The 26,314-nt window shown below is 41.1% G+C and overlaps 1 protein-coding gene across 1 annotated transcript; it reads right to left on the bottom strand.

Annotated features, from left to right (window-relative positions):
* Window positions 1–1,420: 1,420 nt before the first annotated feature.
* On the bottom strand, window positions 1,421–25,295 carry RHEX (regulator of hemoglobinization and erythroid cell expansion). Its single transcript, XM_045841545.1, has 6 exons — window positions 25,217–25,295; window positions 5,978–6,126; window positions 5,655–5,755; window positions 4,405–4,587; window positions 2,957–3,027; window positions 1,421–2,435 (listed from the first exon to the last, which is right to left on the bottom strand). The coding sequence occupies exons 2-6, from the start codon at window positions 5,986–5,988 to the stop codon at window positions 2,292–2,294; spliced, it is 510 nt and encodes a 169-aa protein (XP_045697501.1). The 5' UTR covers window positions 5,989–6,126; window positions 25,217–25,295; the 3' UTR covers window positions 1,421–2,291.
* Window positions 25,296–26,314: the final 1,019 nt, after the last annotated feature.

Genomic DNA, 26,314 nt, shown 5'->3' with positions numbered 1-26,314 from the left:
TCCACAACTAGGTCTTGCATGCTTTGACCCCGCCCGCCCAGCTGCTCCAGCCTTCTGTTTATGCGTGCCCCTCCCCACTCCCACAGCCTACCCAGAATTCTGCAGGACTGGGTGCTCTACTGCGCTCAGCTGCAGCCAACCCCTCTCCTAGTGGGGAGCTGTCTTGGCAGGGTCCCTGTGCAGTTTCTTGGGTGTGCTGTGATGTGTCGGAACCTCTACAGTCCTCTGCTTATTTTTTTCTTTTTAAAAGAGATAAAAAAGAAGTAGAGTTTCACTGCTGGATGCAAATACAGTGTTGTTGTCTGTGTTTAGTCCTCATTCTACCTCTCTGGTCAATAGAATCTGTTTTTCCCCATTCCAAAAGTTTCTGAGGAGATGTCTTAGCCCATGAGGTAAATACCATAACAAATACCACAGACCGAGTGGTTTACAAACAACAGAAGTTTGTTTCTCACAGTTTTGGAGGCAAAATCAGGGTTTCAGCATGGTTAGTGAGGGTCTTCCCCCAGGCTTCAGACTTCTCCTGGCATCCTCACTGGATGGGAGGGGCTGCGGACCTCTGTGCATCTCTCTCATAGGCACTGATCTCACTCATAAGGCCACCACCCTCATGACCTAATCACCTCCCAAAGGCCCCACCTCCTATTGCTGTCTCGTCAATGGGGTTAGGATTTCAACATATGAATTGCGAGGGTGGGAGGCACACAAAAATTCAAATCTAGCAGGAAAAGAACAACCATGGCAGGCCAAAGGTAGAGGGACATGTAGATTAGCAATAATTTCCAGTCCCAGAACCATTTTTCAGATCTTCTTGAGGAAGGGGAACCTGGGAATATGAAATCCTCCCACTGTTCCCAGTACCAGTCTAGAAAGTCATTTATAGCCAGCAGATGGAGCAAGTTCATGAATTGTCTCTAAGACCTGAATGCCACTGGACAGGGGGTTGCATTTGGCAGAGTAAACCTAGGGTTTCCACATTTTGAGGTACTTAGCTAAAGTGGGCAACTTTTTTTTCATTTTCTGTCTTAATTAGCTGTTGAAGAAAGTATATTGTATGTTTCTCTAGTCACTGCTTACTGCACGTGAGCAATTTGCAAACATTTTAAGTTAATTCCCTGAAGTTTTCTAGAACTAAGATATCTGCAAACAATGACAAATTTCATCCTCCTTTCCAATAATTATGGCCCTTATTTTTGTTAAATGTTTTATTGAACTGCTTAGAACTCCTACAGCACTATCAGATGGTGAAGGAAATGGGTGTGTGGACACTCTTACTTTGCTCATTATCTGAAAGGACCATGTTTAGGACCTTACAGTTAAATAGCGTGCATCTGCTGATTTGAGGTACACTATTCCTAATCAATTTAACAAAGTGTCCTTTTGTCCCTAATTGGTTAAAAGAGAAACAACAAACCAGGAATAGATGTTGAATTTTATTGGATTAAACTTGGAAAGATTTTTCTTGTAATAACAGATTGTGATGCTGGTCGGTGTTTACCAGACTCTATTAGCCAGCTCTTGTTCACGAGAAACAGCAAATCCGAAAGCCGAGTGACAGTGGGCTTTCCAAGCTAGTGGGACCGTTTAAAGTTCTGAGGGCAAAGCAGGTTCCTCAGCAGACACAGGCCGGGTTGGGCAAGAGGAAAAGAGAAACCAATGATTACTATGTTATTTAAAACTTTTAAGGAAGTTATTTATTGCCGATAATCAGAGAGCTCAAAGAGTAATTTAATTGTAAGATTGCCAAACAGGACTCTACTATAGCTGATTAAAATATTTTTTAAAAAATTTCTATGGAGATGTCACCATTTTATCTACTAATATGTTCTGATGTTTTCATACTTATCCCTGAGTTCTTTCTAACATTTCATCCAAATCTTTCTTGCTGACATGCAAACCTATTTTTTTCCTATGCCTTGTTAAAAAACAAAAAGTAAACCTCCTACAAATTGAGTACAAGAATTTGTAGAGAACTTTACTCCATTTAAAAACAAAACAAAAGAAAACCCTAGTTCTGGCCAGTGGCTCAGTTGTTTAGAACATCGTCACACACAGCAAAAGGCTGTGGGCTAGATCCCCGATCAGGGTGCGTGTGGGAGCAGCCGATCAGCACTTCCCTCTCACATCAACGTCAGTGTCTCTCTCTCTCTCTCTCCACCTCCTTTCTTTCTCTCTAAAATCAATAAATGTCAATAAACATACCCTCAGGTAAGAGTTTTTTTAAAGCCTAGAATTTACAAGGCTACCACAGAGTACTCCCCTGGCTCGGAGACAGCAGGGTTCACAGGTCTCTAGAAATTGTGCTTGTGACTTCTTGGGTCGACATTGACATAATCCGTTGTTTCCTTTATGTTCTCATAATCCAGTGCAGATTTGTTTTTTCGCCCTCCAGTGGCTGAAAAGACTACTTGTGTGTAATTCACATCCTTGGTGGTCTTATGGAAAAAGAGCAGAGAAGTGTAGATCAAGATTCCTACCCTGTTTGGAGGAGGTAGGACCCCAGGACTGAACTCTCATCCAAAGAGGCTTGCCCTAGGCTGGATGAGAAAGAACCTGGGCCCCAGGCAGCCATGTCTGAGAGCAGAGCCAGGGCAGGGGCAAGATTGCCAGTGACTTTGTTCCTCCTGTCCTCAGGAGATGCATGGGTTTAAGGAAGAAAGATGTAGAGAATCAATTCAATGAGCTCAGGACTCAGAGTAGTGGCTCAGTGACCAGGGTTTGGGGGGAAGGAGGCTTCCCATTAGCATTTCCATTTTTACAGGCCACTCAAACCCACTTTGGATGATCCATGTAGATATGGGACTGCGAGGAAAGCCTAACCACCCTCACCTGAGGATGCTGCAGTGACGCAAGAAGCCCCTTGTCCCTTGCTCCCATCCAGGAACCCAGGATGACCTGAGTTCCCAGACCCTGGGGCTGCACGTGAAGGTCTGGGATCACTAGGGGTGTCCATTACCTGGCAGGTGGGAGTCGAGCTGCTGGAGCTGTCGGAGGTGTCAGAGCTATCTGAGGACGTGTCACCGTCATCTAGAAAGGAATAGAAACTGTTCTAAAGAAAGCTGAAGGGTGTTAGGAAAGAATAGAGATGATGGAAGGGAGGATGAGACAAAGAGAGAGGTAAAGTCAACAATGCAAAGAGGAGTGGGGAAGAGAGATGCAGAACTCCCAAACAGGGAAGAAGGAGCAGAATAGAGAGGGTGGTGGGAGAGCCACCAAAAACAGGCAGGGTCATGGCCAAGGGTATAGGCACTGCTGCTCTGTCCGGCTCCATCTAAAACTAACTAGGCTTGCCTATGCTTGGGTGGAAGAAACAAGGACATGCTGAGACAATGTGGCCCAAAGCAAACTGTTCTGGTCTCAGAAGTCATGGGCACAGGATCTAGCCTAACCTGTCACTAACTCTAGGCAGGTTACATCATTTTCTGTTTCCTGGTTTTGTCTCCTGGACAACAAGAAGATTGGATGATGATCTCTGAGCCCCCTGACAAGAAAAGAGTCTTTGACTCTGTCCAGGCTCTGGTGCAGCTTTGGGGTCAGGGGTCATGATGAGGGCAGTGCCTCTCCCATTCTGCTGAAACACTGAATGCTTCTGAGTAGCATCTTCTGGTCCCCATATGCCCTGAGGCCTCATCTCAGTGCTGAGGGAGCCTGACAATCAGATCTCTCCAACTCAAAAGATCAAATTAGAAGGATGGAGCAAGCCCAAATCAATCAAGAGATAAACCAATGGAAAAAGTATAATCTCTGGTGAGCGCACCTCTGGGGGTAATTGTCTTGCTGCAGAAAAAACAATTTCCACTGTGTGAATAGTGACCTGGCAGGTCTCTCAAGCCCTGAGATAGAAAACAAGAGGGTAGTGAGCCTGTTGGTCCACTTGCCACAGGCAGACATACATTTGAACCATTGCCAACACTTAAATTTATTAAAACACCCACATACACATGAGGATCTAAGACTGTACAGAAGGGGCCTCTGGGAATATGGTTGAGTCAGCTTCTGGGACCAGCCAATGACACTGACCAGCTGCCATGATGCTAGGATGTTACCAGCCATGGCTAGAGTTAGGCAGTCAGTCAAGATCTTGGCCCCACCACTAACTGGCCAGGTGAAAGAAAAGATGCCTTAGTGTTACAAAGGCAGGAGAAGAAACAGCCCCCAAGCCCCTTCTGCAGTTGCTCACATGTGGCCAAACCTAGGAAAGAGCTTAGACCCACACAAGTCCAACAAAGTCTGTCCCACGTGACAGGATGGACAGCTTTCTAGAAAAGGCTGGGGGGCGAGGCCTTTGATAGGCTGGGGGTGAGGAACCTGGGGTGGGTTTGGGCTGCTGCAGGGAGGCTCTCTAGGGGTCCAGACAGAGCGGAATACACTTTGTGACCATTTCGCCTGCGCCCCACTACTCACTTCCGCAATGGGGCTCAGACACTTGGGTGCTTCTCTCTGCCCGAGTCTCCATCTTCTGGGCAGCAGGTGAGTGGTGCTGGGCTGCAGGTGAGTGGTGCTGGGCAGCGGGTGAGTGGTGCTGCGCAGGGCTGGGCCTGGGGTCCTGGAGCCTGGCTCTCTTTAGTAACTGTTCATTCTTTTTGGCTGGAGGAAACAGGGCAAGAGCAAAAGGGAAAGCTTCCTAGGTCAGGCACACCCCATTTCTGAACATAACACTCATTAGAGAAAAACGTTCAGAAGGATCTTTTCAAATCTCAGCACTCCTCTGCTGCCACACCCCTCACCTCACTTGGAGAAAAAACCCAGAGCCCCAACCTTGAAGACCCTCCATAGCCTCACTCCTTCCTCTCTGGCCTTACCTCCTTCTCTCATGCCCGCTCCTCCACTCCCACCACCCCAGCCTCTTTGCTGCTGCTGAAATGGGCCAAACCCTCACCTGTCTCAGGGCCTTTGCAGGTGTAGCTCACTTCCTCACTCCCCTCAAGTTTATACTCAAATGTCAGCATCTCAGGGAAGCTAACCACCATTCCATCCATATAGCATTGCCTTGCTTGCTTTACTCCCTAGCACTTACGGTCATCTAACCCATGTATTTTATGTGTTATTTTATGTGTTGTCTATACCCTCATGGAATGTAGGTTACTGAAGGGCAGGGAGTTCTGTTGTGTTCCCTGCTGTACTGAATGAATGAGAAAAGCCTAAAAGTCCTTTACTGGAAAAAACCTTCAGAACATTATCCTGTCCAATCTCCTCTCTTAGCCAAAGAAATATTTTATTTTCCTATTTGTGATGTCTTCCCAAGACACAACTTCTCCACTTTCCATTGCAAAGCAGGTCAAGGGTTTAAGATGATCTCTTAGTCTAACCATATTCTCTTCTGTTGCAATTCAAAGCCATTAATTCATGCTCAGTCTGTTCATGGTGCTGAAGAAAATTAATTAGGCCCAGGTTAAATGAGGCCACCCTCACAAGCATTATAGAAGTTTGTCTCTGTGCAGAAGGTCTGGGTAGTGGAAGGACTTTGGGCTGTCATTCCCAACCAGAAATATGTTGGGTAAGTGTGGGGATTACATGGTGAGGGGCCATCTAGCCAGTGGATCCTCACGGTTTCCAAGTGATGTTCAGAGACTCCAAAGGGAGCTGGTCCTGCTACAAGCTTGGGAATGGTCCCTGAGAATAACTAGGAGGGGAAAGGATGCTGAACCAGTTACCCAGGTGCCTGCTGAGCAGGTAGTTGATGGCTGCAAGGAAGCAGGCCTGCAGGACAAAGGACACGATTGCAATCACTAAGCCATGCCAGAGCTTCATGTCTCTGTTGGGAAAGGAATGGAGTCAGAGTTAGAAGTTACAGAGATGCTGCTACAGCTGCAAACCCATCTCTGCCCTGAGCCAGAGGTGGCCATCTGGTGTTGCTGTGATTCTTGAGGCAGATCCCTTAGCCTCTCTGGACAGTAAGGCATGAGAAACCAAGGGAAGGTGGTATGCATGCTTGGAAGTCAGCTATATGAGTTAGCCTGGTGGAAACCTCACTCACTCTGTCAGCATGATGAACTTCTTGCAGGGCAGCCAAGGGTTGTGAATGGGGCTCAACTCTTCCTGGGGCAGCAGGGAGAGACTTGAGAGGAACCACCCTGGGCACAGCACCTCGTTTCCAAGTAGTAGCACTAGCAGGGCCACCCAGACCTGCAGGAGGCAAGGCAGCTGGTCAGAACTCCTGGCCTCACAGCTAGTTCTCCTGGGGCAAGTTCAGCTGCTCAGGGGTCATTTGCTTTTCTGTCACCAATTGTCAGCTTTTGAATCTATAAAATAAGCAGCAGCATCCATTGCTGAGACCCTGGCACACCCACCACCCTATCCAATTTACACACTCTTGTGGCCTGGCTATTGTTCCCCTCCTTATTTAGTGAACATAGTGAGGCTTAAAGATCTGAGGGACATGACTGAGGTTTTACAACTGGCAAGAGGCTGGGCCTGGATTTGTGCTCCAAGTCAGTGCCTACATGCCCGGCCATCCTCTCTCCCCCACAAGAGCCTTCACCTGCTGCTTGAAGTACAAACAGGTACAACTAGAGTGAATACATTGGGAGAGAGTCTTTGAACAAATCCAAACCTCAAATACACACACGTGCACACACACACCCTATGTGGCTTCACTGGACTCTGGGAACAAGCCTGTGGCTGCTGTTACAGCCCTACAAACACATTTAATTAAAAAATAATCATAAATTCCAACAACATGTGCTGAACATGACTTTACTCTAAGACAAAGGGGATAATTCAAAGCTTTTGAAATGATATTTACAGAGCACAGAGGTGGATCCCACTGTCCTGAAACAGACTGTGAATCCTTTTTTAAGTATTTTTTTGATTATGCTATTACAGTTTTCCCAATCTTTCTCCCTTTATCCCTGCTCTGCCCTGCATCCCCCAACCCTTCAGCATTCTCCTCCCCCTTAGTTTGTGTCCATGAATTGTACATATAAGTTCTTTGAGTCCTCTGTTTCCTATGCCATTTTTATCTCTCCCTGTCTATTTTATGTCTATTAATTATGCTTCTTCTTCCCTGTACATTTCCCCCTCTTCCTCCCTTTCCCCTCCCCACTGAACTCCCTCTGTGTGAGGTCCATTTCTCCGATTCTGTTCTTGTTCTAGTTGTTTGTTTAGTTTTTGTTTTCATTGTGTTTCTTTTCTTTTAGGTTCATTTGTTGATAGTTGTGAGTTATAATTTTATTATTCATATTTTTATCTTCTCTTCCTCAGATAAGTCCCTTTAACATTTCATATAATAATGGCTTGGTGATGATGAACTCCTTTAACTTGGCCTTTTCGGGAAAGCACTTTATCTGCCCTTTTATTCTAAATGAAAGCTTTTCTGGGGCTTGAAACTTAAGATGGTGGCGAAACAGGAGGAACAGAGCCCTCTTCCCCTCTGCACATGGGTGAAACACCTAGTCGATCTACTGAGAAACCAAGTGAACATCCAAGAGTACCCCAGCATATATGAAGATAGGAGACCAAAAATTGTAGAGGACATTGAAAAACAAGATGAGTAAGTAGAAGCTGTGAACACCAGGATACCAGCTGGAAGAGGAAACCCACCAACAAAGGAACCACCAACAGATAACAACAGAAGAAGGTAAAGGAGGGAGTAGAAGCCACACTAATTCAACCCAGGACCTATCTGAAAATACAATTAAATAGTGGAGAAATTACCCAGAACAAATAACTGAACAAGAGCAAGAGAGAATCCTCAAAACCTTGTACACACAGAAGAGCCAGCTTCAACACAGTCTGCCCAGACCTGCACAACAGAATACAAGAGGTGGTGGACAGAGTGATCCTCAGTTAACCAGCTAGTGGGAAGGGCCCACCAAAGAAAGACCCAACAACAATCAAAACCCAAAGTCGTGCACAGAGCCAACATAAATGACAGCCCGAGACCAGTGAGCTTGGGGGATCAAGGGGATGGCACCACTGAATGTCACAGGTATTCTACCATAGAGGTTAACACCATAAACCCAGGGAGTCAGAAAAGATAAATTTAAGAAGCAGAGGCTAACAATAAGAGTCTCACAAACAATGGGAAGACAAAGAAACAATGCCCAAATGAAAGGAAAGGAGGAAGTCTCAGAAAGAATGCTAAATGAAATAGAGGCAAGTCAACTCAGATATTGAGTTCAAAGTAATGGTTATCAGGAAGCTCAATGAGTTCACAGAGAACTGCCAGAAACTACAGGGAAACTACAATGAAATAACTGCAAACTATATCAACACAAAAAAGGAAATAGAAACTATCAACAAGGGTCAACAGGAAATAAAGAATACAATTTCTGAACTGAAGAACACAGTAGAAGGAATCAAAAGCAGGCTTGATGAAGCCCAGGATTAGATCAGCAAGCTGGAGGACAAGGTAGAAAAAAACACCCAGAATGAGTGAGACAAGGAAAAGAGGCTCAGAAAGAATGAAGAGGGGTTAAGGGAAATGTAGAATAACATGAAACATAATAATGTCTGTATAATAGGGATACCAGAAGGAGAAAAAGAAGAGCAAGGGATAGAAAACCTGTTTGAAAACATAATGATGGAAAACGTCCCTAATTTGATGAGAGAAAAAGTCACACAAATCTGGGAAACACAGAGAGTCCCAATCAAGAGGAACCCAAAGAGGCCCACTTCAAGACACATCATAATTAAAATGGCAAAATTCCAAGAAAAGAGAGAATCTTAAAGGCAGCAAGGGAAAAACAGGAAGTAACATACAAGTAAGCCCTGATAAGTCTAGCTGCTGACTTCTCAATGGACATGCCACAAGCCAGAAGGAAATGGCAAGAAACATCTCAAGTAATGAAAACCAGAGGCCTGCAACCAAGACTACTTTATCCAGCAAGATTCTCAATTAAAATGGAAGGCCAAATAAGGAGCTCCCTGGACAAAAGAAGCCTCAAAGAATATACCTCCTCCAAACCAGCTCTACAGGAGATGCTAAAAGTTTTGCTTTAAGAACAGGAAGAAAAAGCGAAAGAGAAAGGAACACGGGCACAAAAAAAATGGCAATGAATAAGTACCTGTCGATAATAACCTTAAATGTAAATGGATTAAATGTCCCAATCAAAAGACACAGAATAGCAGAATGGATAAGAAAACATGACCCACACATATGCTGCCTACAAGATACCCACTTCAGAACAAAAGACCTACACAGACTGAAAGTGAAGGGCTAGAAACAAATTTTCCAAGCAAATGGACAGGAAAAAAGAGCTGGGGTAGCAATACTCATATCAGACAAAATAGACTTCAAAAAAGGAGCCATAAAAAGAGACCCAGAAGGTCACTTCATAATACTCAAGGGAAGAATCTATCAAGAAGACATAAACATAGTAAATATATATGCACCCAACATAGGAGCACCCAAATACATAAAGAAATCTTAGAGGACTTCAAGAAAGATATTGACAGCAACACAATTATAGTAGGGGATTTTAACACCCCACTGTCAAAATGGACAGATCTTCCAAACAAAATATCAACAAAGATATTGTGGCATTGAATAATGCCCTAAATGAAATGGACTTAACTAATATATATATAGCCCTTCATCCCAAAGAAGCTAAATACACATTCTTTTCAAATGCACATGTAACATTTTCAAAGATAAGCCACATGATAGGACAGAAAACAAGACTCAACAGATTCAAGAAAATTGAAATCATATCAAGCATTTTCTCTGACCCAAGGGACTGAAACTAGAAACCAACCTCAAGGAAAAAACCCAAAACACTCAAAATTATGGAGGTTGACTATCATGCTATTAAACAATGAATGGGTCAAGAATGAAATTAGGGAAGAAATCAAAAAGTTTCTGGAAACAAATGAAAACGAACTCACAACAACCCAAAACTTATGGGACACAGTCAAGGCAGTCCTGAAAGGGAAGTTCATAGCAATACAGGCCCACCTAAAAAAGTTAGAAACATTCTAAACAAACAACCTAACCCTACAAGAACTCAAGGAACAACAACAAAGACAGCCCAGAGCAAGCAGAAGGAAGGAAATAACCAAGATCAGAGCAGAATTAAATGACATAGAGACTAAAAGCACAATTCTAAGGATCAATGAATCCAAGAGCTGCTTCTTTGAAAAGATAACAAAATTGACAAGCCTTTAAGCAGACTCATCAAGAAAAAAAGAGAGAAGACCCAAATAAACACAATCAGGAATGAAAGAGGAGAGATTACAACAGATTCCACAGAAATACAAAGGATTGTAAGAAATTACTATGAAGAACTGTATGCCAAGAAATTTGAAAACCTGGGTGAAATGAACAAATTTCTAGAAAAATATAATCTTCCAAAACTCAATGAAAAAGAAGCAGAAAGCCTGAACAAACCAATAGCAGCAAAAGAAATTGAAGCAGTAATCAAAAAACTCCCAACACACAAAAGCCGTGGACCAGATGGTTTCACAGGAGAATTCTACAAAGCATTTAAGGAAGAGCTAACCCCTATCCTTCACAGACTATCCAAAAAATCCAAAAAGATGGGAGACTCCCAACTCTTTTTATGAGGCCAACATCATCCTAATCCCAAAACCAGATAAAGACACAACAAAGAAAGAAAACTTCAGGCCAATATCACTGATGAACATTGATGCTAAAATCCTCAACAAAACACTGGCAAACCACATCCAACAATACATTAAAAAGATCATACACCATGACCAAGTGGGATTCATTCCAGGGATGCAAGGATGATTCAATCTTCGGAAATCAGTAAATGTAATACATCACATAAACAAAAGCAAAGACAAAAACCACATGATAATATCAATAGATGCAGAAAAAGCATTTGATAAGGTACAACACCCATTTATGATAAAAACACTCAGCAAAGTGGGAATAGAGGGAGCATTCCTCAACATAATAAAGGCCATATATGAGAGACCTGCAGCCAGCATCATACTCAATGGAGAAACACTTAGAGCTTTTCCACTAAGATCAGGAACAAGACAAGGATGCCCACTTTCACCACTCCTATTCAACATAGTACTGGAAGTCCTAGCCACAGCGATCAGACAAGAAAAAGAAATAAAAGGCATCCAAATTGGAAAGAAGGAAACAAAACTGTCACTGTTTGCAGATGACATGATAGTGTACATAGAAAATTTTATAGACTCCACCGAAAAACTACTCAACCTAATAGATGAATTTGGCAAAACAGCCAGATACAAAGTCAATACTCAGAAATCAAAGGCATTTCTGTACACCAACAATGAAACATCAGAAACAGAAATCAGGGGGGAAATCCCATTTGATATAGCAACAAGAAAAATAAAGTACCTAGGAGTAAACCTAACCAAGGAGAGAAAAGACCTGTACTCAGAAAACTATACAACACTGAAGGAAGAAATTAAGGAAGACACAAACAAATGGAGGCATGCACCATGCTCATGAATTGGAAGAATTAATATCATCAAAATGGCCATAGTACCCAAAGCAATTTATAGATTCAAAGCACTCTCTATTAAAGTACCCTTGACATATTTCACAGATATAGAACAAACATTTCAGAAATTTACATGGAACCATAAACAACCCCAAATAGCTGTAGCAATTTTGAGAAAGAAGAACAAAGCAGGAGGTATCACAATACCTGATATCCAACTGTATTATAAGGCCATTGTAATCAAAACGGCTTGGTACTGACATAAAAACAGGCACATGGACCAATGGAACGGAACAGAGAGCCCAGAAATAAACCCAAGTCTCTATGGTCAATTAATATTTGACAAAAGGGAAAGAAGCATAAAATGAAGCAAAACTAGCCTCTTCAACAAATGGTGTTGGGAGATCTGGACAGCTACATGCAAAAAAATGAAACTCAACCACTAACTTGCACCATACACAAAAATAAATTCAAGGTGGACAAAAGACTTAAATAAAAGTCATAACACCATAAGAGTCCTAGAGGAAAACATCAGCAGGGAAATCTCAGAAATTCCACGCAGCAACATCTTCACAGATATGTCCCCTAAAGCAAGGGACATAAAGGAAAGAATAGACAATGGGACTTCATCAAAATAAAAAGCTTCTGCATGGCTAAAGAAAACAGCATTAAAATGAAAAAGGAACCAGTTGTATGGGAAAACATATTTGCCAATAACACCTCGGACAAGGGCTTGGTCTCCAAAATATGTAAGGAACTCATACAACTCCACCCCAGGAAGACAAAAAAAATTTAAAAATGGGCAAAAGGCTTGAACAGACACTTCTCTGATGAGGGCATACACAGGGCCCAGAGACAACTGAAAAGATGCTCAGCATCAGTAGCCATCGGAGAGATGCATATTAAAACCACAATGAGATATCACCTCACACTGGTCAGAATGACCAACATAAACAAATCAACAAACAAATGTTGGAGAGGATGCGGAGAAAAGGGAACCTAGTGCACTGTTGGTGGGAATGCAGACTGGTGCAGCCACTGTGGAAAACAATACGGAATTTCCTCAGAAAACTAAAAATGGAACTGCCTTTTGACCCTGCAATTCCACTGCTGGGATTATACCCTAAGAGCTCTGATCCACCAGTCCAAAAGAACCTATGCACCCCAATGTTCATAGAAGCACAATTTACAATAGCCAAGTGCTAGAAGCAACCTAAGTGCCCATCAGCAAATGAATGGATCAAAAAACTATGGCACATTTACACAATGGAATTCTACACAGCAGAGAGAAAGAAGGAGCTTACACCCTTTGTGACATCATGGATGGAACTGGAAAGCAATATGCTAAGTGAAATAAGCCAGGTGGTGAGGGACAAATGCCATATGATCTCACCTTTAAGTGGAATGTAATTAACAAAAGAAAAAAGCAAGCAAAATATAACCAGAGTCATTGAAATTAAGAACAATCTAACAATAGCCAGAGGGGAGGTGGGAGGGGACAGTGGGGAGAAGGGTTTTCAGGAACTGCTATAAATGACACATGGACAAAACCAAGGGGGAGGGTGGAAGCAAGGGAGGGAGGTGGGTTTGAAGGGGGTAGGAGGGAAGGGTGGGGAAAAAATACACACAACTGTAATTGAACAACAATAAAATAATTTTAAAAAGTAAGTGAAAGCTTTGCTTGATAGAGTAATCTTGGATGTAGGTCCTTGCCTTTCATGACTTCAAATACTTCTTTCCAGCACCTTCTCGCCTGCAAAATTTGTTCTGAAAAATCAGCTGTTAGTGTAATGAGAACTCCTTTGTAGGTACCTGTCTCCTTGTCCCTTGCTGCTTTTAAGATTCTCTCTTTATCTTTAATATTGGGTAACTTAATGATGATGTGCCTTGGTGTGTTCCTCTTTGAGTCCAACTTCTTTGGGACTCTCTGGGCTTCCTGGACTTCCTGGAAGTCTATTTCCTTCACAAGATTCGGGAAGTTTTCCTTCATTATTTGTTCAAATAAGTTTTCATTTTTTTTTTTGCTGTTGTTCTTCTCCTTCTGGCACCCCTGTAATTCAGATATTGAATGTTTCAGGTAGTCCCAGAAGTGCGTAAGTCTCTCTTCACTTTTTTGAATTCTTGTTTCTTCACTCTGTTCCAGTTGGATGTTCCTTTTTTCCAAATCGTTGCTTTGAGTCCTGGCTTCCTTTCTGTCACTGTTCCCTGAATATTTTGCTTTATTTCACTTTTGGTATCTTTCATTCATTTTTTCATTTTTTCACCAAGCTCAATCAATTCTGTGAGCATTTTGATTACCAGGGCTTTAAATTCTCCATCAGGTAGGTTGGCTATCTCCTCATAGCTTAGTTCTCTTTCTGAGGTCTTGCACTGTTCTTTCATTTGGGCCACATTTCTCTGTCTTGGATCACCTGTTAAGTTGTAAGGGGGTGGGGCCTTAAGTATTCACCAGGGCAGGGTAACCCTTCTTGCTGTGCTGCAGCTTCTTATGGGGGTGGGGCCAGAGAGGGAACAGTGCAGCTCCCCTGCTCATCTCTAGCCTACTTTCCAGTGAACGCTCATGTGAAACTGGCAGTTTCTCCCACTGCAGCAACTGCAGTGGTCCACAGTCAGCTCAGGGTCTCAGTTTCCCATTCAGCCAGCCCCTCCCTTGCCATCTACCACCTCACCTCAGGTTCTTACTGGTCTGGTTGTTCTGGTTGGCTTTTTCTTTAATTCCTTGGTTGTCAGAGTTCCATGCAGTTTGATTTTCTGGCACTTCTGGTTGTTAATTGATTTTAGATTGGTTGTTATCCTCCTTTTGGTTGTGTGAGGAAGCAAAGGGTTTCTACCTAACCTCCATCTTAGCCAGAATCCTAACTGTAGACTGTGAACCTTAAAAAGTCTGCCATCGAGGTTTCTTTTCTCAGCCAGGGTTTCCAAGTACTAAGGGCTGTATGGAAAGTCCTGACATTTTTCATTTGTAGTTTTCACACTGTGGCTTTCTAAACATCAAAATTGGGACTAAGTTCCTAAAAGGAAGGCAATGAAGCGGAGATAGTGTGTGGGTTTGCCATGACCGCTTTGCTGGGGCTGTGGGTGGTGGCCAGCTGGAAGTTTCCAGAGAGAAATACCACCATCTCCCCCATGCCCTTCACAGACAAACAGGCTAGTTCTCAGAATGACTGTTGTGTGGGAGGTCAAAAGTTAGGAGCAAACTGACCAATTTATTCATTAATAAGTAATAATTTATTATTATACATAATAAATTCTAGACACTTCTCCCAAAGGAGCCTAACTCTATCTAGCCCTTGCTTTTAAAGTCGAATGAGACAAGCACATCTAATATTATCACTCTCAAAGAGTTTTATTTAGTTTGATTTATAAGGATGTGTTCAGGATCTAGACATGACTGGTTTATTTTGTTTAGATATTACATGTGAGATGGGTGTGGAGAAGTGGGAGGGGGAGTAAGAATGTTCTAGATGGGCAAATGCCCCTTTGTGTCTGTGTCAGAGCTGTGCCTCTGCTTTGTCCCAGTACCCATCACTGTGCTGGCAAGAAGCACCCGAAGGTGAGCACCAGGGCTTCTGTGTTCTGTCTGCAGGACGGCAGCCATTAGCTCACTATGGTGTTGGTGGGAAGGGGCCACAGGGAGGCTGGACACTGTCCCAACACGCAGCTACAAAAGACTTCAGGAAGTTACCCATCTCCTACCTCCTGAATTCTATAGACAAGCAAATAGAAAAGCCAACATTCCTCAATGATCAGTAAACTCAAGAAAGAAAGCTCAGAGTGACTGTACACAGAATCCAAACTGCAGAGCTAAGGTGCTGGGAAGGAAACACAGAAATGAATGGTCTTGAAGGATTTGGTTACTTGATTAAAAAAAGGACAAACATATGTCTGGTATATAGGTACTAGGTATAGGTACTAACTTCCCAAGCAAATTTCAGTACTGGACTCATTAATGGGGCAGCTGCAAAAATAAGACTGGACTTGACCAGGAGAGCTTTATGCATCATGAAAGACATAAAAATCATGGAAAACAGCCAGAAGATAGGCCAGTGTGTCTGCAAAATCAACAGTGTTCCATTTTTAAGGCATTCTACTCTAATGTTTCAGTATTGATTTATTTCGTGTTGAATGTTGCATTTGCCCTTAATTACAGAAATTTTTCTCCCTCTCCCATCAAATGGGATGGCCAGAAAGCTACCAAGGCTGTGTTCTTATACCACACTCATAGTTGTCATTTTTTAAGTCTCCTCTAACCCTTTATTTATTAAAAATTAAACAATTACTAGATATTTGCAGAAGAATCAAGAATACACATAAAGCATTTTATAAAATCCCCTCAAATTTTATTCCATGAAATTGTATATACTCATAAATAGAATTTGTGAATGTGTATGTAAATATGTATATACATACACAATTATTTAAAAACATGGAATCATTCTAATTAACAACTTCTTCTCTTAATGTATCGTAAACATGTTTTGAGATCAGAAAAACCTTCATTAAAAAAACCAATCTGGGGGCCCACAGCCTGAATCTGATGCCTAGGTGATTTTGTCTGATGATGTGCTTTAAAGATTTGGGGACATGTACTCTTCAGCCCCTGGCTCACCCCTGAAGGTATTTGAGTTTACCAATCTTGACTTTTATGTAATCATTTTAAATTCCTACTACTCCTCTTTGTCGGTTTTTCTTAACCGTCTCTGGTATTTGGAGCCCGACTCTAGACAACTTCCTTGTTGCCTAGAGTTGTTCGGCCTGCTGCTGGACACTTGGCTTCTTCCAAGACCACCAATACAACAAGTCAGAGTAGCAACCACAATGACCAAATATGACCCCACATATTTCTAAATGCCCCCACTGAGGCATGTGCTGTTGCTCCCAGTTGAGAATCACGGCCTTAAATAAATGTTTCATTATTTTAGTGCCAATATCTTGTTTTGGCTCTGTGTGCAAAACTAGATTGCCTAGATGCCATTCCATCATTTTACTACACTATGAGCCTCTCGTAGACCCTGGCAACCACCAGGTTGATTTCCACCCTCCTACTTACTAACGCTATGAACTTGAGCAAATTACTTAAGCTCTGTGTGTGTGTTTCACTTACAAAATTCTTGACTGGAAATTAAGAGTTTGGAGGAAGTCCTTGCTATATAGCAGACATTGAATAAATGTTATATTTTCCCTTAAAAAATATATTATGAGCATCTGGGTAGCCAAATGATGCATAGTCCCTGCATCAGTAGGTAGCATAAGAATGAACAGGATGAAAGATGGATCCAAATTCTGTTCCCTTCTGGATTTGAGTTATTGAACTTCTCAGTGCCTCAATTTCTGTACTGTAATATGAGGAGAAGGACAGTATCTACCTCACAGCGTTCTCGTGTGCGCTTGGCAAGTTATACCATTTGTAAAGACCTTTATACAATGCCAAGCATGGGGGAACACTCATAGTTATTAAGTATTATTCAACCCCAAAACACTTCACCAAAATGGCGACTACAGGAGAGCTATTAAAACTTGGTTGTTCTATTCTAGGAAACTTAGGCATTTGTTTTGAGTATAGTTTGAAGATAAGATCCAGGCAGGATGAGGTAAGAAAATTATGACAGATGACATAATTTCAGTGGCTAATGGCCCCTAACCACAATGAGCAGTTTGTTCCTTGGGGTCTAATTGCAGATTGCTGATCAGACAGTTGGCAGGAACACCTGCTCATTTGCACACATATGTACCGAACACCTCTGAAATGAGCAATTGAAGGGAATTATGTTGCAAAAGCTCTCCTGGACCATGTGAGAGGTTGGTATGCTTTTTTCCATCACCAATATGGGGACTGTCCCACCTGCCTTCACGTTGCTGGGTTTTGACGTCCAGACCCAAACTAATGGAGTACCCAGCCAGGCAAATGCACACTTCAGCAGAGTGCTGAGAGCATTCCTTCTGTTCCCTTCAGACCTGGGTGGAAATCCTGAGACCCCCAGTTATGGCGGGATTCCATTTAATTATTGCCCCTTCTACTGATAAAGGAGCTCTCTCATGACCTTCCTAGTAATGCAGCATAACATCAGAGGTGAAATACTGGAGATGCCTTTTCCTGCCTGATACTGTGCTTTCTCTGGATAGATTCACTCTAGAAAGAGTGGTTTCAAACAAGAGCACCATAGAGGATGATTTATTTAAAAATCACTTGAAGTAATTGCAATCAATATTGTTAAGTTGACTTTATCAAACTTTTAAAATTAAGTAGCTTTTAAAATTTTTAAAGCTTTTATGAAGATTACTTTGCAATCTTCATTAATTTATTGTTTTTTAAAAATTAATAATTTGAGCTATAACATGGCATATGGTATGGCAGAAGAGAATGAGGCAAGAAGATGAGCGCCTGGCTTCTTCTAACTCTCTCCCTTGCTAACTGTGTGACCAGGGACAGATAGAGGTCCTCTCCAGGCCCCACTGAATTAGGGGCCAGAAGAGTACCCCTCAGGCTCTTTCTAGCCCTAAACATTCTGTTCTTTAAAGACTAGGGTAGAGGAAGGGAAAAGGGAAACAAATGTGGATGGAAACAAAATATTTTAAGTGAAGAAAAAAACTTTGTTTCCAATTTATAATTTTACACAGCTTCCTCAACATTACTAGACTTTTCTCTCCCAACTTAATACGCAGTTTTGAGTAATCAAAAAAGGAAGAACCATAAATAAGCCAAACTTAAAATGAATAAACAACCATAGAAACAGAGCTTAAAAATTGTGAGACTATTAAGGGTTTTTTAAAAATAAAATCTCAGTAAAATTAATGATTTCCTAGAAAACTATAAATTAGCAAAATTGATTCCATAAAGCACAGGAAACATAAAAGCAGATCAAAATAAAAAGAAAGAAGTTTGGGGAGCAGCATGATATCTTGCTCCTAAAGGCAGGCAACTTGGAGTCGGACAGCTTGGGTTCATGTCCCAGTTCGTTCTCTGCAAGAGCTTGATCTATTTACCCTCTCAAAGCCTCAATTTTCTTATCTGTAAGATGGAAACAATAATAACAGATTCTCAGATGAATATAAATGACACCTACATCTGAGGATGAAATAAGATGAGATGTGTGAAGTAGTCATTATAGCTTTTGTCACATACTGATAAGCATCCAATAAATGGCAGCTATTGTTATTTAGAAATTGAAAGCATTATCAGAACTATCTACTAAAAATCTGAGTTCATACAACTAGTTTTACACATGAGTTATTTGAAACTTGTAAGGAACATGTGATTCTTATGCTATGTTAAGAATCCGGGGCACAGGAAAAGAGCGAAAACTCTCCAGCCTCCTCTCACTTATGAATGCAGAGCTAATATATAATATTAGCAAGAAGTTGCTCCAGAGATGTCCAGGATTCCATGTCACAATGATGAAAATGAATGGTATTTACTCTGTGCTTTTGTCCTCTTGTTCTACAAGAACAGACACAATCACCTTTTCCTGTGCAAGGACACCAAAGCTTAGAGAGTTTAAGCAACTCATCTTGGCCCCCGGTCTGAAAGAGTCAGATTTCAAACTCAAGCCCATCTAACTTAAAAGCCTAACTCTCAATCATTATAAAGAACTGTCTTTTAAAAAATAATATAAATACAGCATCAATAAATTAAAATTTAAAAATAATTATCTCAGTATATGCCAAAAACATCTGATAAAATTGAATAATCATTTCTTATTTTTAAGTTAATAAAATAAAAATATGAAGATTGTTTCTTACTCTAATAAAGAATGTCTCTTCTATATGAATAATTGACATCTTACCAAATGGTAAAATATTTTAGTAGTTATTTGAAAACAAAGATCTCTACTGTAATCATTTTTCAAAATTAGTCCTAGAAATACTAATTTCCTGAAAGCTTGACGTTCCTCCAACCAACCTTCAACCTATAAGAATAAGGATATTGACTATTTATTGAGCATGTTCTGTGTGGTGGGCATTTGTCTACATACTAATGCAGCCAGTCCTCACAACCACCCTAGAAGGTAGATGCATTATTATTTCTATTTTACAGAAAACAAAACTAAGATACATAGAACGTAAGTAACTTGCTCAAGATAATGAGAGGAGTTAATGGGACTTTGTCCCCGGGCAGGCTGGCAATGCAGCCTGAGCTCATAACTGATGCATGAAGGAAATGAAAGTGTGGGTTTGGGCCAGGAGAAGTCAAATGCATACTTATTTGAAAAATATGATATAGCTAGAAATCCCAAAGGAATCCATTGAAAAACTAGTGAAGTTAATGAGACTGCTCGGGAAAGTCCTGAGGGTATGATAAATGTTCCAAAATTCCCAGCTATTCCCTTTACTGTTCTAGCAATAGCCAGATAACAGTAGAGTTGCAGGGAGGGGGAACCATGAGCCTTAGCAATCATCACAACAGATATATCTAAGAATAATTCTAAGTATAAGAAAGTTATTTTGAAGAAAATAATAAAAATTTACTAATCTAAAATCTAAAATCTGAAAAATCTAAAAGACTTAAACTAATAGAAAGACATGTTTCAGATTGGGAAATTAGAAAACTAAAAAAAAATCAAACAAGTTAATTTCTTGGTTTAATTTCATTTCAATCAAAGTTATAATGAGAATTTGTGATAACTTAAAATTTTTCTAAAATTTACCTGGGGAAAAATAATAATAGTCAAGAAGAGTTAAAACACATTTGAAAAGGAATTGTTCTGAGCTGGACCCCTGACTGTCACTCTAAGAGTGGCACAGGTTTGAAAAACACATGCCATGTGCACAATAAACACCCTGTGAATACGGTCCACAGAGCAAGGGGAGGAAGGAAGGGCCATTTAAGAAATCTGGTGCATGGGCACCCCAATATTCATAGCAGCACCATTCACAATAGCCAAGTGCTGGAAACAGCCTAAGTGCCCATCAGTAAATGAATGGATCAAAAAAACTGTGGTACATTTATGCAGTGGAATACTACACAGCAGAAAGAAGGAGCTCCTACCCTTTGCAACAGCATGGATGGATCTGGACAGCATTATGCTAAGTGCAACAAGCCAAGTGGTAAAAGAGAAATACCATATGATCTCACCTATAAGTGGAACCCAATCAACAAAACAAACAAGCAAGCAAAATACAACCGGAGTCATTGAAATAAAGAACAAACTGACAGTAACCAGAGAGGAGGGGGGAGAAGGATAATAGGGGATTACAGGGGGATGTCATCAAGGAACATGTTTGAAGGACACATGAACAAAGCCAAAGTGGGGAGTGGGTTCAAGGGTGGGAAGCAGAGATGGGTGGGATGGAGGCAGGGGGTAGTGGAGTGAGAATGGAGACAATTGTACTTGAACAACAATAAAAAAATTAAAAATTAATTTAAAAAAAATCTTGCACATAGGATAATGAATTAACTACCTGTAAGGAAAGAGAAAATAGCTTAGTTCCAGATATGCTATAATAAAATACATTCCAAAGTGATTAAGGAAGTAAGTATTTTTAAATTAAGGTATTAAAAATTAGGAGGAAATAGGATTGGCTATTCGCACATTCAATAATATTTATTAAATCCCCAGATGGGAGAAAACTTTCTGAGCTTATACGCAATGGAAGAAATCACAAAGCAACACAAGCAAAATAGACTGGGCTCTAAAACATTAAAACTTGATATGTTAAAATAGGATTTAAAGGCAAACAGAAAAAAAAAGGGAAAAATATGTGCAAAGATTTTATATTTTTTAACAAAGAAAATGATAAATGGATAAATAGCATGGAACAGACAAATCACAAACAATCTGGAAAGGAAGCAAAGCTGGTAGTGCAAGTCAGCTATACCCACTGTCAGCCGAAAAAGCGGAAAATGCGCAACGATCTAATGGAAAACCAACAATTAAATAAATTAGGGTGAAGGTTGGGAATGAAATGTTACATACGCATTTAAAATTATGTTTGGGAAGAATTAATCTGGGGAAGAGTTTTTTCTGTGAAAACATACAATACAGTTATATTTTGCTACAAACTGTATGATCACAACTCTGTAAAAAGTAAACATAAAAAGAATAAAATTTTACTTGAACAACAATTAAAATATAAAAAATAAAATTTGTAAAGAACTAAAACTCTGGGTCATTAAACATTTTGTCTAATATGTTATTTTAATAAGAACCTGATTCAATTCGCCAAATCTTAGAATAGTTCATTGACAATAATTTTGCATATAAAATATAGATTTATTCATGAATATAAATTTATGAAAATTGGGGATTTTATTTAAATGTACTTTGTTCAGAAGAAAGGAATGGAAGAAAATTTGCCTAAATGTTAACAAAACTGGGTATTGGGATTGTGGATGATGTCTTATTTGATTCTCTATACTATCTGTTATTGTCAAAATTTTGTGCAATTAACATGTATCTTTTTTCCAATCAGGAAGAAAATAATAACTTAAGAGTATTAAAACAAGCTCAGAAATTCTGCACGGCTTCAGTTAGCACAATACCAAATTTATCTGTACAAAAATTTATTTACATCTACATTGTATCTCACCATGTCAATGGAACATGGGGATAATCAGATAAATGCCTGCATTTCAATTGATCAAATATTTATTGAGCAATCTATATACATGACCCTGTGTGAAATACTCTGATAGACCGAAGAAGGAGAGAACATCGTCTGAACACTACCGTTCAAGAGCTTGTATTTTACTTAGGAAATCAAGACATTAATGTGTGAAAAGATAAAAAAGCAGAAGAAATGCCACAACAAAGCATGATGAATTGTCAGAATATGTGATATTCCAGGGGAAAAAGGGATTCAACCCAGAAGAATATTCATAGAGGGGCCACCGAGAGGGAATTTTATTTGAAGAAGAGGTAGGTAATGGATGGATGGATGGTGAGGAGAGGAACAGCAGTCAGCTTGCACTGTCTCCTACCCTTGACAGCAGGGGACAGTGTTAACAGGACTGGTCATCTTCCACAAAGTCTGACACAGATTCCATACCCCTGTGGATAAGACCATGTGGGAGAAAGCTGAGTACACGCAAGGCAACCTCACAAGTATGTGCAGGAAAATGGTGAGGGGCAGGGACTTGGTGACCAGACAGACTGGTGGCCTTGCTACCTGCGATTTGCTTTCTCTTTTAGGGCCTTAATGTTTTATCTGAAAAGTGAAGGTGGCACTTGTTTCATTTTTTTTAACTCACACATGTTGAGTGCTTACTATGTGCCAACGTCACGTAAAACATTGTGCATAAACTATCTCATTTAATCCTTGGAACGACAACCATGTGACGTAGACACTATTGTTGTCCCCATTTGACATATGAGAAAGCCAGGCTCTAATCCCCATGGAGGAGACCGGAATCAAATCCAGGCTGTCTGGGTCAGAGCCTTGGTGACACCGCACACAGTACTCCCGACTAAGAAGCTCAGCAGAGAGCCTGGCATGCAGAGTGGACTCTTGAACAACACAGGTTCGAACTGTGTGGGTCCACTTATAGATGGACTTTTAAAATAAGTATTGTAAACGTATTTTCTCTTTCTCATGATTTTCAACATTTTCTTTTCTCTCACTTACTTTATTGTAAAAACACAGAACATTATACATATAACATACAAAATATGTGTCAGTCAAGTGATTTTTCAACTGGTGTGCTGCAAGAATTTTTGAAACATGCAATACCTGACTGTTTAGTCAGAGGCATGAACCTCTTTTTCCATTTTTCAAATAAAAAATGACAACAGCTACCACCACAAAAGCTGTCCAGTGTAAATGAATCAAAAAATTTGTATTTATTTTTTTCAGATCAGCAAAAAATATATATTTTTGGTGTGCTGCAGAAGTTTAGTAATTAGTTTATGTGTGCCATGAGATGAAAAATTGAACTAGTTGTGTTATCAGTAAGATGTCCAGTCAACAGTAGGCTGTTAGTTGTTAAATTTCGGGAGAGTCAAAAGTTATAGTTGGATTTTCAACTATAACTGGGGAGTGGGTTGTCAGCATCTCCAAACCCTGTGCTGTTCAAGAATCAACTGTATAGGTGCTCAGCAGGTGGTGACCCTCAGACCAGAACACAGAGTCCAACCCAAAACTGGCTTAGCTATATACACACATCCATTTCCACAGGGCCCTGTATGAAAACTGGGTTCATTCATGATTTTCATCTCCAGTGTACAAAATCATATGATCCTGGGAACTCGCTGGTACCAAACAGTGTCCACCCACCAGGGGACAGAAAATATCAAAATATCCACCATGAGAAAGGAAGAGTGGGGTCTGCCAGATACCATGGGGAAGGGGGTGACAGAGGGTCAGGGTGTCACCTTTATTCTGGTACCAGAGAAATCCTGTCTGGGTTCTCTTTGGTGTTGCTCACCATGGCAGGGGGCTCCCCTCAGGTGGCTGGGGCACATCTGGGAGAATTTGAAATGGGAACCTAGATCCACATTCCAGCTCGGCAACTTACAAAATTCAGCCACTTCATGCATGTCACTTCCTTTTTCTGAGCCCATTTCCCTGTATATAAACTGGGGGGGTGGGCTAAATAAATCTAATCTGTGACATTTTGTCATTCTAGAATGCCATCCTCCTTAAATTGACATAAAGGATGATACTCAGATTAACCAGAACATAGCAGCTTTGAGTTTCAACCAGATGGGCTTCATCTCTAGTAACACATATTTCTAAGTGCAGGCAATGATAATTTTTTAGGAGAAAAGTACCAGAGATCAATTAACCTTGGTATTTGGGGGAAAGCATTTTTACAAGCAATTACTTGCAATAAATGAAACCTGAATGTAACTTAGTTACAAGATGAAATCAACAAGTTTACAAAGAATTGCCGGCAGCTTAAGCAGTATTCATGGATTCTTTTTGCCAGGTCCCACAAAGCCCCAGTTGAACCAGAAGGCCCAAATTGTTCTCCGTTTCATTGACTGCCCAGTGATATTTCAGAGAAACTAAGCACCTTCTACAGATTATGCTGTTTGTGAGTGCTTTGGTGGCTGGAACCAGGTCTTGTCCATATTTTACACTCTACAAGCACTTCCTAACATTCTATACACACTGCAATTAAATAATATAATAAATACTGTTTAATCTTGGAGGAGCCATTAACGTCCCCAAGTCTCCATTTCCTTCTCTGTTAATAGGGAAGTTAAATGTCTTCCTCCCAGAATTTGTCAAGAGGGCTAAGTGAGACCTTGGAACCTTCTAGCATTGTTCCTTCCTCATTGGGTGTCAAGGCCCAGCTTCAGGGCTTTTTTGTTGGACAGTATGCATTATCTGACTCCCTTTCATAACATTTTTAAATTGCCAGGCTGGTTCCCTTCCCTCCACATATACCAGTCCTTTACAGCTCAGGATGAATCTTATGGAAAAACACCTGCAGGGAGATGTTCTCAGGGATCTGATTCCCAGTTTAAAAAAAGAAAAAAAGACTAATCAGTTAATAGCTACTATTGGAGCACTGTACTGGGCACCACATGGGCATTGTCTGTAATCCTCACAGCAACATTGTGAGGTGGGTGGTTTATGCCCATTCTCCAGATGAGGAAACTGAGGCTTGTGACAGTTCAGCAGAGTTCTTTGGATTTAGTTCTGTCTGCCTCCAAAGTCCATGCATCTCCTGGCCAGAGCCCTGATGGCTGCTGCTGTGACTGCAGACAGATTTCTGCTTCAGAAGCAAGAAATTAACGTCAAAAAGAGCAACCTACAATTGAATTCTACATCTTGCAATGTCAACACAAATGGATAATCCCCTCTGAAAACTCTACATATGTATGTTCACAAACAGACATGCATTCCTCAAAATCATTTAAAATCCTACCTACCCAGACAATACTTACTTCCCGGACCACGAGCAAGGTCTGATCCCAGCCTGTGTTTCAGCTATGTCCCGAGGAACATATCTCCCCACCAACCCCCAGCCCCACCCAGAAGCTTCTCCGTCACTGAGGTCAGTCACAAATGTTTCATCATTTCCAGTAGGGTGGGGGCTGCTGCTCTGAAGATATGATCAGGCTTAGTTGAGTAGAGCAGGGTGAAGCCACAGATAACACCCCCCTCTTTTAGTAAGTTCCTACCCTGTTCCTCCATGCAGACAGTTTACTAGATGGAGGAGATTAGCAGTTTCTTCCTCTCCATGTGAGCTCACATTTAAACACCTCAAACATGCACACCACCTGGTAGAGTGGAAGAGCACTGGAGGAGGAATCAGGATGCCTGGGTTCAAGTCCCAGCTCTGGAACAAGTTTGCTCCATGAGCTCAGACAGATCACTTTCTCATCAGGGCATTCAATGTCCTTCCTCCATAAAATGAAGAAGTAGGTTTCTAGATATTAGCAAAAGACCCTTCCAACTTGGCTCATCTCTCAATCTGTGTGATGTGGCCATAAACTGAGACAGCATGTCTGGGACATATGGCAATGGATGAGGATAATTTTTCAAGGACTACTTCTTTGCCTTAAACATTGAATCAGGCCAGCCTGAAATGGCTGTTGTAGCTATACAGAGTGACTTCCTAACCGGGCTCTCTGCACCCTCCAGGTTCGCCCCGCCAACATCAGTATACACTTCTCTGTGCTCCTAGCTCTGCCACAGCCTCTGTGGAATTAACTCCAGCTGCAGTTAACCTATGCGAATGGAGCCCATATGCTTGACTCTCTGCTCCAGTTATTCTCGTACACGAGTCCTGTGTAGATGTTGTGTGACATTCCCACTGCTCTGCTCCTCTGCATGGACCAGTCTTGAACTAGGACCTTCTATGATGCCACTCTAGTGCTCAACAACATCAGGTAGTTAAGAATCTTTGAACATGACATATTTGGGGTCATCCATGTGTACTTTCAGTAGGAGAGGGTTACAACAGTGGAAAGCCAACTTGGCTTGGACCTCAGTGACCTGGAGACCAGAGGCATTCAACCTCTCTGGACTACATTTTTGTC

The sequence above is a fragment of the Phyllostomus hastatus genome, unplaced genomic scaffold (genome assembly GCF_019186645.2).
Source record: "Phyllostomus hastatus isolate PE091 unplaced genomic scaffold, TTU_PhHast_1.1 phas_contig_36, whole genome shotgun sequence".
Lineage (NCBI taxonomy): Eukaryota > Metazoa > Chordata > Mammalia > Chiroptera > Phyllostomidae > Phyllostomus > Phyllostomus hastatus.
This window is presented reverse-complemented; position numbering and strand designations above follow the sequence as displayed.

Bases quoted from the DNA above. Each gene is read 5' to 3' on its own strand.
- RHEX (XM_045841545.1), bottom strand. The intron at 3,028-4,404 runs GTGAGTAGTGGG...ATTCCTTTCTAG, and splicing joins GTCTGAGCCCCATTGCGGAA to ATGACGGTGACACGTCCTCA. The intron at 2,436-2,956 runs GTAATGGACACC...TTTTTCCATAAG, and splicing joins GCTCGACTCCCACCTGCCAG to ACCACCAAGGATGTGAATTA.